Below are 16,455 nucleotides of genomic sequence, written 5' to 3'. Positions count from 1 at the left end.
TAGCACAGGCTGCAATTGTCTGGGGCTCTCTGTGGCTGCCCTATTGTGGGTGACGGGCATGCAAGGTCCCTCTGTTTCTCCTTACTCTACAAAGCCAGCAAGAACACTGACTGCTCAGATTCTAGCATGGAGCACAATCCTGGGCTGGTACCTGCCTGTTTTCCCCCACCCTGCCAAAGCCAGGGTCACGTGTATCTCCTGTTTCCAGGAAGAAGGGAGGGAGGGGCACAGCTGGAATTGGGGAGAGACTCTGTACAGTTCTGCTCTTCAGGACTCACCACTTTGGGCTTGAACGGAGGCTGGATCTCTCTGTTCTCCAGTTTTTCCCAGTCGATCCTCCGGAAGAAGGCATGTTCTCTCACGTCCCTCTCTCCCTCCGGCCCGCAGCCCAGCCGCTTGGCTGGGTGTTTGGTCATCAGCTAGAAAGAAGAATGAACGAGAAGGTGGCTAACAGTAGCTGCCCAGAGCCAGCCCCTTGCTTCTCCTGGTCCAGCTGAGCTTCTAGCTCTGGCGGTGGGGCTGCCTGGACACCAGCAGCGCAGACACGGTCAGGATGTCACCAAGAAAGTCACTCAAGTGACACCTTTTTTTTTTGTAGTTATGGTCACCGTAAGAAAAAGGGAGAAAATGGAATCCATGGCAAATGGAACAGGAAGAAATCAGAAGACATCTTCGTATCCCTTTCTTTCAGACCTTTGTAAATCTGCTTTTCTTTCTTGAAAAAAAAAAAAACCTACACGTCATTAAAAATTGTGTATACTTGGGCTGGGAAGGTGGCTCAGTGGTAGAGTGCTTGCCTAACATGCATGAGACCCTGGGTTCGATTCCTCAGCACCACATAAATAGAAAAAGCCGGAAGTGGCACCGTGGCTCAAGTGGTAGAGGGCTCGCCTTGAGCTGAAAAGCTGAGGGACAGCAACCAGAGTTCAGGCCCCATGACCAACAACAACAACAACAACAACAACAAAATTATGCATACTTAAAGCATCACAGACTAGCAGCACACAGCATCACATTGCCCAGATCAAAATATAATCAATCAGCTTGGTGCCAGTGGCTCATGCCCATAGTCCTACTCAGGAGGTGTAAAGATGGTTCAAAGCCAGCTCTAGCATGAAAGTCCATGAGACTTATATCTCCAATTAACCACAAAAAAGTTAGAAATGGAGCCGTGGCTCAAATGGTAGAGGGCCAGCCTTGAGCGACGATAGCGAAGGAACTGCTTCCAGGCTCAATCCCTAGCACTGGGAGTTCAATCCCTAGCACTGGCACAAAAAAAACAATGATCCATTGAAGGCTCACTGGGTTGGAAAAATCTACACAGTAACTAGGAAGGCGGCTAGTTGGCTTCACCATGCCTGGTACAGGACTCAGAGGCTATGCTGAATTCTTGGAGGGGAGATGTCAGTCCACTATTAGCATCTCTGCCTACCACCCTGCCCTAAAAACATAGTATAAATACTTCCCAAAGGACTGAACTATCTTTAAAACATGAAAGAGTATGCTGTACTCCATTTCACTAAATCTGAAAAGAATTGTATGACCTAAAAGTTAACCATTAAAAACCAGTCAGAGCCAGGGGCAAGTGGCTCATGCCTATAATCCTAGTTACTCAGGAGGCAGAGATCTGAGGATAACTGTTCAAAGCCAGCCCAGACAGGAATGTCTGTGAGACTCTTACCTCCAATTAACCACCAGAAAAACCAGAAGTGGCCCTGTGGCTCGAGTGATAGAGTGCATGCCTTGAGCTGAAGAGGTGAGGGACAGTGCCCAGGCCCAGAGTTCAAGTTCCATGACTGACCAAAAAAAAAAAAAAATTGGGGTGGAGGGAGAGAAACAACTAATAAAGAACTAATGTGGCTCAGTGGTAAAGTACTTGCCTAGCATGCATGGAGCCCAGTACCACATAAACAGAAAAAGCTGGAAGTGGCGCTGTGGCTCAGGTGGCAGAGCCCTAGCCTTGAACACAGAGAGGCTTAGGGACAGAGCCCAGGCCCTGAGTTTAAGCCCCAAGACTGGGAAAAAAAAACAAAAACAAAAAACAACTAACTTTCAAGGCCTAGAACTAGAACTAGTGGGAACTCCAACTTTCCAATGGTCTGTGGTTACAACTGGTGACCTCCTCCACAATTTTACAAAATGGACTAGAAACAGAAGTGTAGTTCCATAAGGGACTAGGCCTGAGCCCCAGGGGATGCTGGGAGTTCAGTTTAGTTTCTGCCTTCCTTGTGCCCCAATGCCCACATTACCAATGCTTGCCCTCTGTGCCCAAGAGCAGTGAGTGGCCTACACTTGAGGCATGTCTATACTCAGAACTATGGGAAACGCTGTGCTCTCAGCACTTGGGAGACAGAGGGTTATAAGTTTGAGACCAGCCTGAGTGACATAGTGAAGCCCTTTCTCAAAAAAAGAATTTTGAAAAAGTCTTTCCCTGTCAGGCCCCTTGATCCATGACAGAAAAAAAAAAAAAAAAGAAGAATTCAGATGGACTTACTCCTTTGCAGATGGAAACAGCCTCCTTGGACAAGGATTTGGGATAGGAAACATTGTGCTCCATTATAGACTGAAACAGTTCGTCTTCATCTTCACCATCAAATGGCGGCTGGTTCAGAAAAAAGGAAAGACAGGAAAACACTTAGGAGAAATAGCTCGTTAACATGGCACCTGCAGGTCAGATTCAGCATAAAGAATCCGACCAGATTTCCTGGCACACTGCAGGAGTCAGGGTTAGCTCACTTAAGGCTTTATTTGATTATCTTTAATTACACTGGTGACTGTGTGTTTTTCATTTTTAACTCTGTCCTTTTAATTATCTTGCCTTGAGCAACCCCAAAACAATCTTTAGGGAAAAATGTTTTTGAGTAATGCTATTAATGATTCACAAATAAATTGTAATTAATCCATTAATCTTGTAATTATGTGCTAAAAAATTTAATTATGAACAAGTTAGGTCAGATGGCTTCGTGTTCAGTAGGAGAAAGATAGAGAATGCTTAATGCTTTCAATTGAGATAGGGAATCTCAGAACTGGAGCAAAGAGGACTTTCCTCTGGTCCAGGACTCCTGCCTACAAGATGCTACTCTAAGCTGCTGGTTTGTTGCAGAAGGATTCCTAAGTGACAACAAATGCAGGCAACCAAATGTCCCTTAGACAAGATCTCAAGATTTACCTTTTATTCTCTCCCTGGGAGGCCTCCAGGGTCAGGGACTCTCCTGTCACTACACCTTAGGGAGGGGACAGGCATGCGCTTCTCCAGTTCTTGTTTTTAAATCTACTCTCTACACAGGAAATAAGGGAGGGGAAGGATGGGCTTATGGGGAAGGTGGATAATGGTCATCTCAGCCTCTTCTTGGTACCTGGGGAGTGCTTTATACATATCACTTAATCCTCAAACCATCCTTATCATCTGGATGCCAAGGACCCATCCCAGGTGAGGCCAATGAGGTCCTGTTTAGTACTCTGCTCAGGGCAAAGAGCTCTTGTGGCAGAACCAGGATGCTAACTCAGACTTAGGCTCTCAGCCATTCAAAGCACTACTCCTGCCTGACACTTGTTCCTGGAATTGAACAGTGAACAATGGCTCTTTGGGCTGACACAGGTGGGAGCGCTCAGTGGGGTCCGCCAGCATACACAGAGGACTCTGCTAGGGACAGGTTGTCCTGGTGAGCTTTATCGGGACCAGTCCACTTTGCATCAGATGTAATGGACATTTCTGAAAGCACAGATGGGGCAGTCGGGGGGGTGGCGGGGAGGGCAAGAGGAAGGGGGGGTCTGCGATGTTCAGGTCATCGTGTGGAGAGCAATTGGTCCCAGCCAGAGACCTCTCTCCAGGTCCCAATGAACCAGTGGGAGATGGTCAGGTCACCTTTCCTCACAGCTGCAGGCCTATTGTTTCTGCAGCTACCTATGTGCTCGAGGATGAGCCCTGGAGAAATTAGGCCAGGACTAAGCTTCGCGAGTGGGAAAGCTCCTCCTCCTCCTGGGTTTGCAATGCCACCCACTCAAATACCTACTGTTTCTATTCTGCCTCCTCTGTTGCAAAGATAGACAGATGTTAGAATCTACCAAATCAAATAGTCTACTTTGTGTGAGGCCCTGGATTCCATCTGCAGCCCAGCAACACACACACACACACACACACACACACACACACACACACACACACACACGCACACACACACACACACACACACACACTATCTTACCCACTTTTAAGGGCACAGTCCTATGACATCACTCTCATACTGTTCTGCCATTATCATTATCATTATACCCATTTTCAGACTTTCATTCCTTTTCTCTCTGAAACTGAACACGCATTAAACCAAACTCCTCAATTCGCCTCTTCCCCCAGCTCCAGGCAACCACCATTCTCCTTTCTGAGTCCATGAATTTGATTATTCTAAGAATCTTATGTAAGTGGGATCCCCTAACATATGTCTTTTCTGCAAGAGGTAGATGACCCAAATTGTGTTTTAGCTACCAGGCACCCTGTCACAGGTGAGGTCAACAAACCCCTAGAACATCTCCAAAGCTTGGACAGCTGGTTTCGTTTCTCATGCTACACATCACTGGGATCCACAGAGGGCTGTGCTGAGTGTAGTCATTTGAGCCTCAGTCTGGTGGAGTAGCCGCCATCTTGGTGTACCATGGCAACGGTGGTAGCTGCAGCCCAGCAGCATTAAGTACCACAATCTCCTCTAGGACTTCTCCTCAGAGCTCTTGGTTCAGAATGAGTTGGAAGCCCTGTCCAATTGCTGGAGAGCCTGGAAGTACAATCCTATCTTGTGCCAGAGGAGAGATAGACACAAAGTCTTTGGCAAATAGTAGTAATGAACATCACATTTAGGAAAGCTCCCGGGAGCTCTGTTTTCAATTAAAATGATGTAAGATTGGGTCATGAAAGGAGCATCTGCATTCTCTTCATCTAAACACAACAATATGCTTATTTTTCACATGGATTTATATGCTTTCTTACATGGCTTTCAGATACGATACTTCAATCAGAGGTCTTGTTTTTCACTGACTGCCGCAGATGGATTTGTTTGTAGCCATGTGTTCCCAGCCAGAGCTGAATGCCACCAAGGTGACACATCATCACAGCCTGATTTCTTTGTCCACGGGCACAGTAACAACTGATGTCAGAAATGCATCCTAATAATAATGCTACTAGAAACATCTTTGTACACATGGCTTTTTGCTCTTCTGAATTACTTCTTAGGACTAATGCCCCAGGTGTAGGATTATGTAGCAGAGGGTGTGAAAGTGTGTATGCCCTTGTGTTTTTCCAGTTCACCCCGGAAGCCTTCTTACAGGTAATTGCCTACTCTTAGTCCTTGGTGGTGAAGGCAGGTCAGTGGTGACGAGTTATAATTATATTCATTTTCCTTCCTAGTAATGAGTGCCAGCTACTTAGCCTGGGGACATAATATGTTTCCTGGGTACTTAGTACGATGGGGGGTAATATGTTGCCTAGGTACTTAGTACAAGACCATTTTAGATTGCTTCTCTCCCCACTTCCTGCAACCCCCATGGTTATTTATTTATTTTTTTATTTTCTCTAAATCTGAATGCAATGTTCCAAGCTAAGCTACCTATAACAAGTCTTGGGTTCACATAGACATTTTCTATTTTTTTTTTTGTCGGTCATGGGGCCTGAACTCTGGGCCTGGGCGCTGTCCCTCAGCTTTTCGGCTCATGGCTACCCAACCACTTGAGCCACAGCACCACTTCTGGCTTTTTATCTGCTTATGTGGTGCTGAGGGCCTCGTGCATTCAAGGCAAGCACTGTACCACTGAGCCACCTTCCCAGCCCAACACACACAGACATTTTCTAAATAGGTCGCATCCTTCATCTTGCTTTAGCTATACGCCATTTGTGAGTTTTAAACAGACAAATGAGGGCGACAGTCCACACTGGATAACATGGTGCCTAAATCACCTGCTAATAAGAGGTAGTTAGGATCCTGCCATATTTACTGTAGATTATTGAGAACTTGAGGTGTGGGATGGGAAACAGGTGGACCATTCCGGCTGAAGTTCCAATTACTGAGATGAAGCACCCATTACTGATTCATCAGGAATGAAGACAAAACATAAATAACCCAGGCAGAAAACGCCATAAAGAGGAGAGGGTTGGTCCCTTTATGACTAATACTGTGAGCACTTGGAGCTGCAATATCCTCCTCATAGTGCTGGCAATTTCTATTTGTGCTCACAAAGTAATAGTACTTGTCAAGTAATCCACGCAGCCTTGGGCTCTTTATGCGTTTATGCTTAACAGCCCTCTTGGCTGCTGACAATAAATAAACCAAATGAGAAGAAAATTACAATCAATTTTTTAAAACACATCTTCAGCCCTCCATGGTTAAGGAAGACAAGTTGAGGCCACAGTCCCTCCAACAACTTCATAATTAATCTTCCTTTCCAACAACAGAACCTACTCTTTTCTTGGGTCCCTGCAGCTTTGAGGAGACTTTGGGTGACATGGGTGATTGGAGCTGTTTTATCCTCTTTTGGGGAACTGAGTCACAGAATGATTAGGCTTTCATTTACCTTTGCATCAAGGAGCCAGTGAGGATGAGGAAGAAGGGGCTTTGAATGGTACCTGTTTGTAGGTGGCCAGGTGAAGACTCAAGGGCACGAAAGCGGTTGTTACTGGTTCTCACACGATACCAGCATATGAGCTTCAACAGATGGTGAAGGCATGACGGGACACATGCCCAGAGCTAACTGGTTCTGAGAAACAGGATTGAAAACCATGGAATCATTCCAGGTGTTTATGGAACACCTGGGTGTGTGGGGTGTGCGCTTCAGGGAGAATGGACAAAGGGAAGGGGCCTTCCCGGAGGGCCTGGGCATCAGCATTTCATGACTAGCCTGCAAATGAGGCCAGAAGCAAGCAGGACTTCAGAATGCACCCCAGGGGACTTCCTTCCTGGAGTGGGTTTCACTGGGCATCTGTAGGGAATGCAGTCTCAGGAAGGCTCAGAGGAGGGGATGAGGCAGAAGGAGGGGTAGGGGCGGGGACTTCCCTGCGGGCTGAGTCCCCAAACTGCCATCTATTGGCCAATAAAGTCTGCAACCTCTTGCAAAGTGTCCATGTTTCTGCTCCATTGGTTTCACTTGCTGCCAACTATGCAAACGTGACTCTTAATGAAGGTTTGTTTCCTGGGCTTGAAAGATGAGCATTTGTGTGCATGCGTGCGTGCGTGTGTGTGTGTGTGCGTGCGTGTGTGTGTGTGCGTGTGTGTGTGTGTGTGTGTGAGAGAGATCAAGGAGGGAACTGGCTCCTTGTGCCTTCATGAACAGCATGGCTCCCAGAGGGCTGGTAATTCCCAGTCAAATGTTACTGTCAAAATTGTAAAGAGAGGAAATTAGCTTCAGGTGCAGGCAACCTGTGTTTTCCCAGCTAGTCTCATTGACAGCAATTGTATATAACCTGCTTTTCCATGTTTACACATGGAGGTGCCAGGCTAAAGAAGAATGCTTTGACAGAGGAGACAAACCTAACTAAACACTCCACTGTTTTATGTCAGCCAAGTCTTAACACCAAATATAGTCTTCATGATCAGAGGTAGGCTAGTGCTTTAAATCTTCCTAAAGCAAATGGAAAATTTTGTTATCTAAGAGATAGGAGGTATCACAAGAGAGATATAAAGGAGAGGTCATCACGGGCTTTCCATGGCAGGGTGAAAGTCAGTGGTCTTGAAATGACAACTATGCTCATGGGACCAGAGGAGCTCTTCCTGTCTGACCTCAGGCTTCCTACTCCTGCTAGCTTACTGTGACACACACACACACACACACACACACACACACACACACCGCGCGCGTGCGCGCACACACACACACACACACACACCCCTTTGGGTGGCTTCATCCTTTCGTGGCCATCCCAGCTAAGAGTTCAGCCCTCTTCCATTTCTGTCTGTGTCTTCTTTTTCTGCCTATTTCTTTCCTCTTCTGTTATGAATATGTTATGTGTTGTCCTTATCTAATGAATCTATCATTTCTCTTTCTCTAAGCTGTGGGCTTCATGAAGGCAAGGGTTTTTTGTCTGTTCTAAGCACTCTTACCACTGTGCACACAGAATGCATTCAATAAGTTAGATAAATGAGCAGATGGCTCTAGCAGGTTAGGAAAGGGGGCTTTTCTTACACAAACAATGATTTATTTGTTGGTGCCACTGCTGTTCTGAGCATTTCTGTCCATTCTGTCTTACCCATGCTCCAAACTTCCAGTGCCAAACTTCCTTGGCACTAGAACTTGGGTTCTGGGAATTCTAAAGGCTGCCCACAATGGGAGTATTTTTGGGCTGAAATGCAGACATCTGCTAGGTGCTGGTCCAATGTGCTTCCCTGACTGAGCTCCCAGGCATCCTGCAGGGCCCACCCCACTCTGGAGCAAAGTAGAACCATGTTGCCAGTACAGGCAGGCAGAGCCACAGATTCCACCTCCAAGCCTGGTCTTAAACGGTGACTATCCTCTCAACTCTCTTTCCACTGGCTGCTAGAATGAGGAGGGCTCTGTGGCGGAGTCTAAAGTTCTCAAAGAGGGAGTGAAGAGAGGGAGTTGTCACGGACCACCTGTGTGGGTCAGACTCATTGCCCCTACCACAGCATAAGGATCATGCCAGGAAGGCATTATAAACCCGGTGTGTGTCAAGGTGTTGAGATTTGGAAGTTGGCTGTTAAAGCAGTTAGGACACACTAGGTTAATGCACATATTGAAGTCATTATGTGAGAAAGTGTCACATCAGGCAATAACGCACTTGGTTCGCTGCCTTATCTGAGCCAATCTAATTTTTTTCTTAATTGGGCACTCAGCCTCCCTGGACTTTGGTGAAACCCACAGTGAATGTGAATGAGGAGGAGGCAGGAGGAGCTATCAGAATACTTCCTTAAGGAAGCAGAGCAGGCTTCTTCCTTAGGCAACACCAGAGGTTATACACCTGAGCAGCAGTGGAGACAATCTCTGCTCACAAAGTTGAAGGCCATGGTAAAAACCCACAGCCAGTTTTGAGATACCAGAAACTCAAAGCAACCACAACAGCCATCAGTCTGCAGGAGCTGTGGGGTCATAGTACATTCCAGACTCCAGCTTTCCATTTGGTGCTTCTATGATCACAGATCATTTCTATGACACTGAGTATAACTCATTCTCAAGGGGAAATTTCTCCCACTTTCCTTGGACCAGGGAAGTCTGACCAACATCAGTCACATGACCTTGGTGTAACCTGCTAGCTGCCGTAGCAGAGAAGTAGTCACCTCATAAAGAATAGCAATGAATGAAGAAACGTGGAACGTGGTGAGCATTACCTGGCCAGCCAGCATTTCATACAACAGGACACCGTATGCCCACCAGTCCACAGATTTTCCATACGGCTGGTAAGCAATTATCTGTGAAAACAAATATGTCAATTACATTTAACAGTCACATAGCTTGTTTTAGAACAGGTTAGTCAAGCAGATGTCTGTGGGTACAATCTGTCCCTGTCCAGGGAAGAGGGCCCCTTGAATCAGACACATTGAGAACGATTACCCACAACACACTTTTCATGTCTTGTTTTGGGGCTCCACTTCTGATTCACACAGAGGTTTGCTAACAGATTTAATTACCTTAACTGGGGAACAATATCCAGACACTGAGTTGGATTTAATTCTTGGAAAATAAGAGAGGCCACTTAGAGCTGGGGTCTGATAGGCAAGGTGACTACGTGATGTAACCGAGTTTTGCTAAAAGACAAGGTTGACAGTGAGGGATGGTGATGAGGAATAGGAGGAAGGAATGACGGAAGTGAAAATTACAGTTTTCTTGTATTGCTCACAGAGGTAGGCTGATTTACACCTGGTTTGCTGAACAGCTGATGTCTTGAAAAAGGCATAAAGTGCAATACCTGGACCCTGTTTGATCCAAACTAATCAGCTGCAATAAAAGATACCTTGAGACAACTGGAAAAGTTAAGATAGAGGAGTCTGCATGATCAGGTGACATATTAAGGGGTTATTGTAAATTTTGATAGGTGGCATAATATCATGGCAGCTAGTTAGAAAGTATGAGTTCAAGTTAGAGATGCGTATATCTACAGATGAAATGTATGAGACATGAAATGACATGTCAGTTTTACAAGGAGTTGGCCAAATGCAGGCAGCTGCTGACGCTGGGTGATGAGTCCATGGGGAACTCATTTGTACTTCCTTCCACCTTGTGGCTCTCTCTCTCTCTCTCTCTCAGCAGAATATTTCTCTCACTTTGAAGTAGGGAGAAATAACAGATTTCAATTTTCAAGTGTGGCCTGTCTTATTAAAACACGGGTTTTATTCCCTCTCAGGTAGGTGGTGTAGACAAGCACATACTTCTTAGACTTACAGATCATTTTGCAGGATTGGAGGTGAAGGCATCCTAAAGATAGTCAGCATAACCACTCTGTCATTTTATATACAAACTTGACCTTGGCATAGTCAAAGATGTTCCTAATGTCACCCAATGGCTAATTAAATATCATAGAACAAAAGAAAGCTTCCCACACATCTGCCACCCTCATCTCCTTAATGCATGGCTAATATTCCTCTGTGTAGAATGAGAATTACAAGTCTCTATGATTTGCCTAACTATGGCTATCCAGAAAGGACTACTTGTTTGCGTGTGACAACTTTGTGGCTCATTTCCTTGACAAGGAGATGATAACTATAAAAATCTATGAGTTCTTAGGTTCTTCTTACTACATTTGCTCTTTCTGAAAACTTAGAAAGTAAGCGCACACACAAAGCCTACCAAAATTAGAGTCTCCAATCTGTTACTAGGAATTGCCTATTTTCAAAACTTTTGGTGCAACAGCAAATTGTTTCCCAAAAAAGTTGGACTGATTTAGCTCCGTATTGATGCCAATTTTATATTTTTCAATGTGAAATCACTCTTTAAAAAATAACCTTATTTTTATTTATTTTTAATTCCATAAGACCTGCATGCTCATGAAAGAAAGTTGGCAGAAAAATAACCTAAATGAGTAAAACTGCTTATAGTCTCACCACCCAGAAACAGTGTTCCACCATTTATCAATAAAACCATTCCACCAATGTTTAGGTGAAATATGTAGGCAAATACATTTTAAAAAATGAGATTATGCCAACCTGCTGGTCCATAGTCAGTTTATTTATTTAACAGTAGATCATGAGTATCTCTGGAAAGACTATTTCTGCAGGATAAATTCTGATTGGTAGCAACATTGAGTTAGAATAACTGTATTTGAATCAACAGTAAAACTTTTAGGACTTGTCAGATTTACTCATGTTTGGGCACACAGGTAGGCACTTACCAGTAGTGGATGAATGGGCTGTGTCCTCAAATCCTCACTACCACATAGTGTTGGTCATTGTCACAAAATATGCCAGTGTAATTACTGAAAGTGATATGTCTGTGGTCTTATTGGCCTTTTGTTTGGTTCCATTTGGTGTTTTCATGACCAGACATAATTTCTAGACATTGAATATAATCCTTTGTGAAGAGGGGATTTCTTCTTTTTTCCCTGGGTCAGGCAGGTCAGACCAATGTTCTTTATGAATATTGGATGCTTGGGTTCCCCTTTTAGTAAACTGCAATTGTCTGATTTTCTATATGATTGGTTAGTTCATCCACTCATTCTTTTGTGATTATGTGAGGTCTAAGGATACACTAGACAAGTGACAGACAAGATCCCTGTCCTCACAGGCAGGACACGACATTTGTTTTTCTTAATAATACATTATAAAGGTATCAAGTCTCTTATAAATTTTGCACTCGATCTTCTCAGCATTATTTATGTCTGTTTTTATAATACCTTTTGGTTGGTAGAAATATGAACTTGTTTTTTTTTATACATTTATTTATTTATTTTTGTCAGTTGTGGGGCTTGAACTCTGGGCCTGAGCACTGTCCCTATGTTTTTCAGCTCAAGGCAAGCGCTCTACCACTTGAGCCACAGTGCCCCCCCCCAAAAAAAAACAACAACCAAGTTCTTTAAAAAAAAAAAAGAAATTAGTTTTTTTTTGGTGGTGATACTAGGATTTGAATTCTGGGCTTTGTACTTGCTAGGCAGGTGCTCTACCACTTAAGCCACACACCCAGCCCTTTTTGATTTGGGTGTTCTGGGAATAGTCTCCCAGTTGCCTTTGCTTTTGGATCATGTGATTACTTGTGGCCAAATGTATGGTGAAAGGAAGGGGTATTTGACTTCCAGGCTGAGGCTTTTTTTTTTTAATAGTTTTTTTTTTTTTTTTTTTGTCGGTCGTGGGGCTCGAACTCTGGGCCTGGGCGTGGTCCCTCAGCTCTTCAACTCAAGGCGAGCGCTCTACCACTTGAGCTACAGCGCCACTTCCAAGGATGAGGCTTTTAAAAGCCCACTTTTTCCTGCTGCCGTAATTCTAGATACCATGTGCTCCAGTTAACTCAGCTGCCCGACCTGGGCCAGAGGAAGTGTGAGGAAAGGAATATTCACAGTGGTTACACTATGACTTTAGGGATGGCTATGGCAGCTAGGGCTAGTTGTTCTACCGAAAGCTCCTTCATCCATGTAGGTAAATCACAAAATCTCAGCTTTTCTGTGAACTTAGGGTTGGCCAAGTAGATGAGAAATAGAAATTCTCTTGCTGAGCCTTTACTATATATGACCTCTCTGTGTACATCTTCTTGTGTCATCTGATGAGGTAGAAATAATTATTATTCCAATTTTTAGGTGAGAAAACTGAGGTTTAGAAATTTACCTGCCCAAAGAATCAATTAATAAATGACCTCTGACTATTAGCATATTTGTTTGAAAGATGCAAGTTTCTGGCTTTCAAATGAATTCATATTAAGATTAATGAAATATAAATCAAGGGACATTGAAGATTAGTATGAAAAGTTATTAGTGGAAAAATTAGAACAGAAGCCGGGTGCTGGTGGCTCACACCTATAATCCTAGCTACTCAGGAGGCTGAGATCTGAGGATAGCGGTTCAAAGCCAGCCTGGGCAGGAAAGTCCGTGAGACTCTACAATTAACCAATTATCTACAATTAACCACCAGAAAACCAGAAGTGGTGCTGTGGTTCAAGTGGTAGAGTGCTAGCCTTGAGCTGAAGAGCTGAGGGACAGCACCCAGGCCCAGAGTTCAAGACCCACGACTGACAAAAAAAAAAAAAAAATCAGAACAGATTAAAATAAAGATTTTTTTGGTGTGTGTGTGTGTGTGTGTGTGTGTGTGTGTGTGTGAGTGCTGGTACTCAAAGCCTAGTGCTGTAGATTGGCTTTTTTATTCAAGGCTAACACTCTACCACTTGAGGCACAGCTTCATTTCCTTTTTTTTTTTTTGCTTTTTAATTGTAGACAATTTCATGAAGACAGTCTCATGGATTTTTTCTTCCTGGACTGGTTTCAAACTTTGATCTTCAGAGCTCAGCTTCCTGAATAGCTAGGATTACAGGTGTGAGTTACCAGATCCCGGCAAGTATAAAGAAATTTGAAATGATCATTTTGGTTACTGTAAGAAACTATATTTAAAGGGCACTTGAGCCAGGCCCCAGTGGTTCATACCTATAATCTTAGCTACTCAGGAGGCTGAGGTCACAGATCAGGGGTTCAAAGCCAGCCTGTGCAAGAAAAGTCCATGAGAATCTTATCCTCAATAAACCAGCAAAAAGCTAGAAGTGGAACTGTGGTTCAAGTGGTAGAATTATAGACTTGAGCAACAGAGCTCAAGGACAGTGCCTGGGCCCTGGGTTCAAGCCCCCGGACTGCTATCATGTAAGTGTGTATGTGTGTGTGTGTGTGTGTGCGCACACACACACCTAACAAAGACACTTGAATAAACTTTGCCTGTGTCACCATACTGATGCAAGTCCCAGGGAGTTGACTGTGGGTAGCCAGAACCTGAGCACCAGTGCTTTGGTGGAACAATGGAGTGGAGGATCAGAAGGGCTAAGTGAGCAACTTACACTTTATTTCACATTCTATAGTCTGAGCAGTCTGTCAAACACACCTCTCTGCTACAACAGAACAAAGTCACACCTGACTAAAAACCTGTCACAAGAAGTGGGTGTCCTACACCTGGTTAGAATGAATCACAAATCCTATCAGCCATGACAACACCTGGATCCCTCCCTGCCCCCATTCTACAACTTGGCTCTAACTTGCTCTTCATTTCCTATTTCTACAATATTAACCCCTTTTGACCCCACTGAACACACACATACCCTCTTCTTTCTGTAAGATTAGAAAAGCAGAATGCCAAGCATCAGGGGCTCTTCTTCCCCAATGCCTGCATTGTCAGCCTGCTTAGCCACTGGACAGATTACAGTCGCTCTGAGTCATCATAAGTGCCTTCCACTATGATAATGGATGTCATGTGGGATGTAACTGGGATATTTCTTCGCAGAGTTCACAGCTGTTACCCTTGGCTATATGCAGGGAGGTTCTGAAAATCTCAGTTACAAAAGTAACTTCACCATTGAAAATTCCTTTTCACAACCAAGCATACTTTCTCCTCAGTCATCAAACACTATTCAAAAATAGCTCCGGTTAACCCAAACTCCAGGGCACTAGGAAACAGGGCTTGAGATCTGCAGTTGAAGGTGGATGTTCAGATATGATTGATTTCAGATGTCAGTTATGGCATCTCTTTTGAGTTAAATAGAGCTACCTGGTCCAGTCTAGCGCCATGAGCCACACCAGGTTACCAAACATTTGAAAAGTGGCTATTCCAAATCGAGATATGTTTCTAGTTGTAAAATACATACCAGACTTTGAAGACTATACAACAAAAATATCATTGGTAATTTATTTTGGATCTACTCGGTTAAATGAAATAATTAAAATCAGTTTTAGTTACATCTGTTTCTCTTTTCAAGTTTTTGTGATTTTGGCTTGCATCCTGGGCAGTGTTGGTCTAGCCCTTCCAGTTCCTACCAGTTCCCAGAAGTCACACTGCTTCTCTGCTTCTGACAGCTGAGGAAATGAAAGCTCAGAGAGGTTAAGCAGCCTGCCCAGAGGTGTACAGTTTTTAAATGCCAGTGGCCAGTTAGAGATGTCTGTCCCTTTCTTCATCATCAGGCCTGAGGGTGATAAACAGGATGAGACACACCAACTCTCAACCAAAATGCTTCCCAACCAAATTCCATTGGATTGCATACCCAATACCAGACTAGTCATTAAGAAGTCAGCTTTGAGCCTAGGATGAGGTTTCCAGAGCGCAGAGTAGATGAGGAGAAGCTCATGGGTCTGATTCTAATGGGGACAGGCCCAGGTGTCCCTGGCACTTCTGGGCCAATGGAAGTTTGCTGCCAAGCTTGGACAGCTTGATATCCTGAAGCCCCAGGCAAGAAGCTGCCATGGCAATTTGGTTTCCCATAGCGGGAACAACTCACAAAAGGAAAGGCAGACTTGGCAAGAACGGCTAGAGTGGGCTGCTTTTCCTTCAGCACATAGGAGGCTGAACTTTGGCTTGGAAGACAGACTCCCAACAGGGCCACTGTCATTCTGTTTTACTGCTGTTTGTCATAGTGATCACTATGATTATACTCACATGAGCCAACTGCTTGGGGGAGGATGTCAGGATGTTACAAATGGCTGCCTGTCTTGGAAAAGTGAGCTATGAATGAGCTTGCTTCTAGCCTGGGCACAGGACCAGGGCAAGAAAGGGATCGGGAGGCAGTGTCTCATTTCTGTAGGCCAAGGGCTACAGCTGTAGGAAGGCCACTGCTCCAAGGCCACCCAGGTTTCTACCCTCTGCCAGGCTGGAAGAGAGGAGGAGAGTTCAGAGGTTTTCTGATTTCTGATGACTCTGGCCTGGGATGGGTTGGCAACAGCATGGAAGGGATTTGGATGATACTGGTAAAGTAACAGCCATGGCTGGAAGCACCATCATCATCACAAGGCAGTCACTATGTGCTGGGGGCTCCTCACCTCTGTGAATTCATTTAGCCTTTGTAAGTCCATTTCAGAGATGGGACCATGAGGTATGGAGAGGGTAAGTAGCTTACTCAGGATTACACAGCTAGAAAAAGACAAGGCTGGACTTCGATCCCTTGTTGTCCTTTGACTACTTTCCACATGGATGACTTTGCCCCAGTAGGGTTCTGGCCTAGGAAAGGCGACTCTTGTCAAAAAGGGTTCCAAATGCTTAACAGGAGCCAGCAGCCAGGATTCTAGCTTCCCTTGGAAATCTAGCATAGGGTATGCAGGGGTGGGGGATAACAATAGGCCTGTTGACCCTTCTGCATGCATGAACTGGAATCCATTCATTTCCATGTTGTCCTTACTCATCAACCCTCAAGAGCCCACTCATAAATAAATGGTTTCACCACAAAAGAAGGCTCTTTCCAAGCTGTCACTACTAAACAATGTGTACATCAAACATGTTCAAGCCCTTTTATTCTCAGAGGAAATAAAGAAGATTTCCCCTTTCATTTAAAAAAAGACATTTTATTTGGATTGGAAATGTA

At 44.5% G+C, this 16,455-nt stretch overlaps 1 protein-coding gene across 1 annotated transcript in view; it reads right to left on the bottom strand.

Annotated features, from left to right (window-relative positions):
- The window catches only part of Prkca (protein kinase C alpha), a 378,576-nt gene that overhangs the window by 13,255 nt on the left and 348,866 nt on the right, over window positions 1-16,455 (bottom strand). The window contains exons 14-16 of the mRNA XM_042702635.1: window positions 9,321-9,401; window positions 2,495-2,602; window positions 279-419 (exon numbers count right to left, since the gene is read on the bottom strand). Coding sequence (XP_042558569.1) covers window positions 279-419; window positions 2,495-2,602; window positions 9,321-9,401 — 330 coding nt within the window. The remainder of the gene's footprint in view (window positions 1-278; window positions 420-2,494; window positions 2,603-9,320; window positions 9,402-16,455) is intronic.

The sequence above is a fragment of the Dipodomys spectabilis genome, unplaced genomic scaffold (assembly GCF_019054845.1).
Source record: "Dipodomys spectabilis isolate Male_0828 unplaced genomic scaffold, ASM1905484v1 ptg000329l, whole genome shotgun sequence".
In the NCBI taxonomy this organism is placed as follows: Eukaryota; Metazoa; Chordata; class Mammalia; order Rodentia; family Heteromyidae; genus Dipodomys; species Dipodomys spectabilis.
Note: the sequence above shows the minus strand (reverse complement) of the source record. Positions and strands in the feature narration are given on the sequence as shown.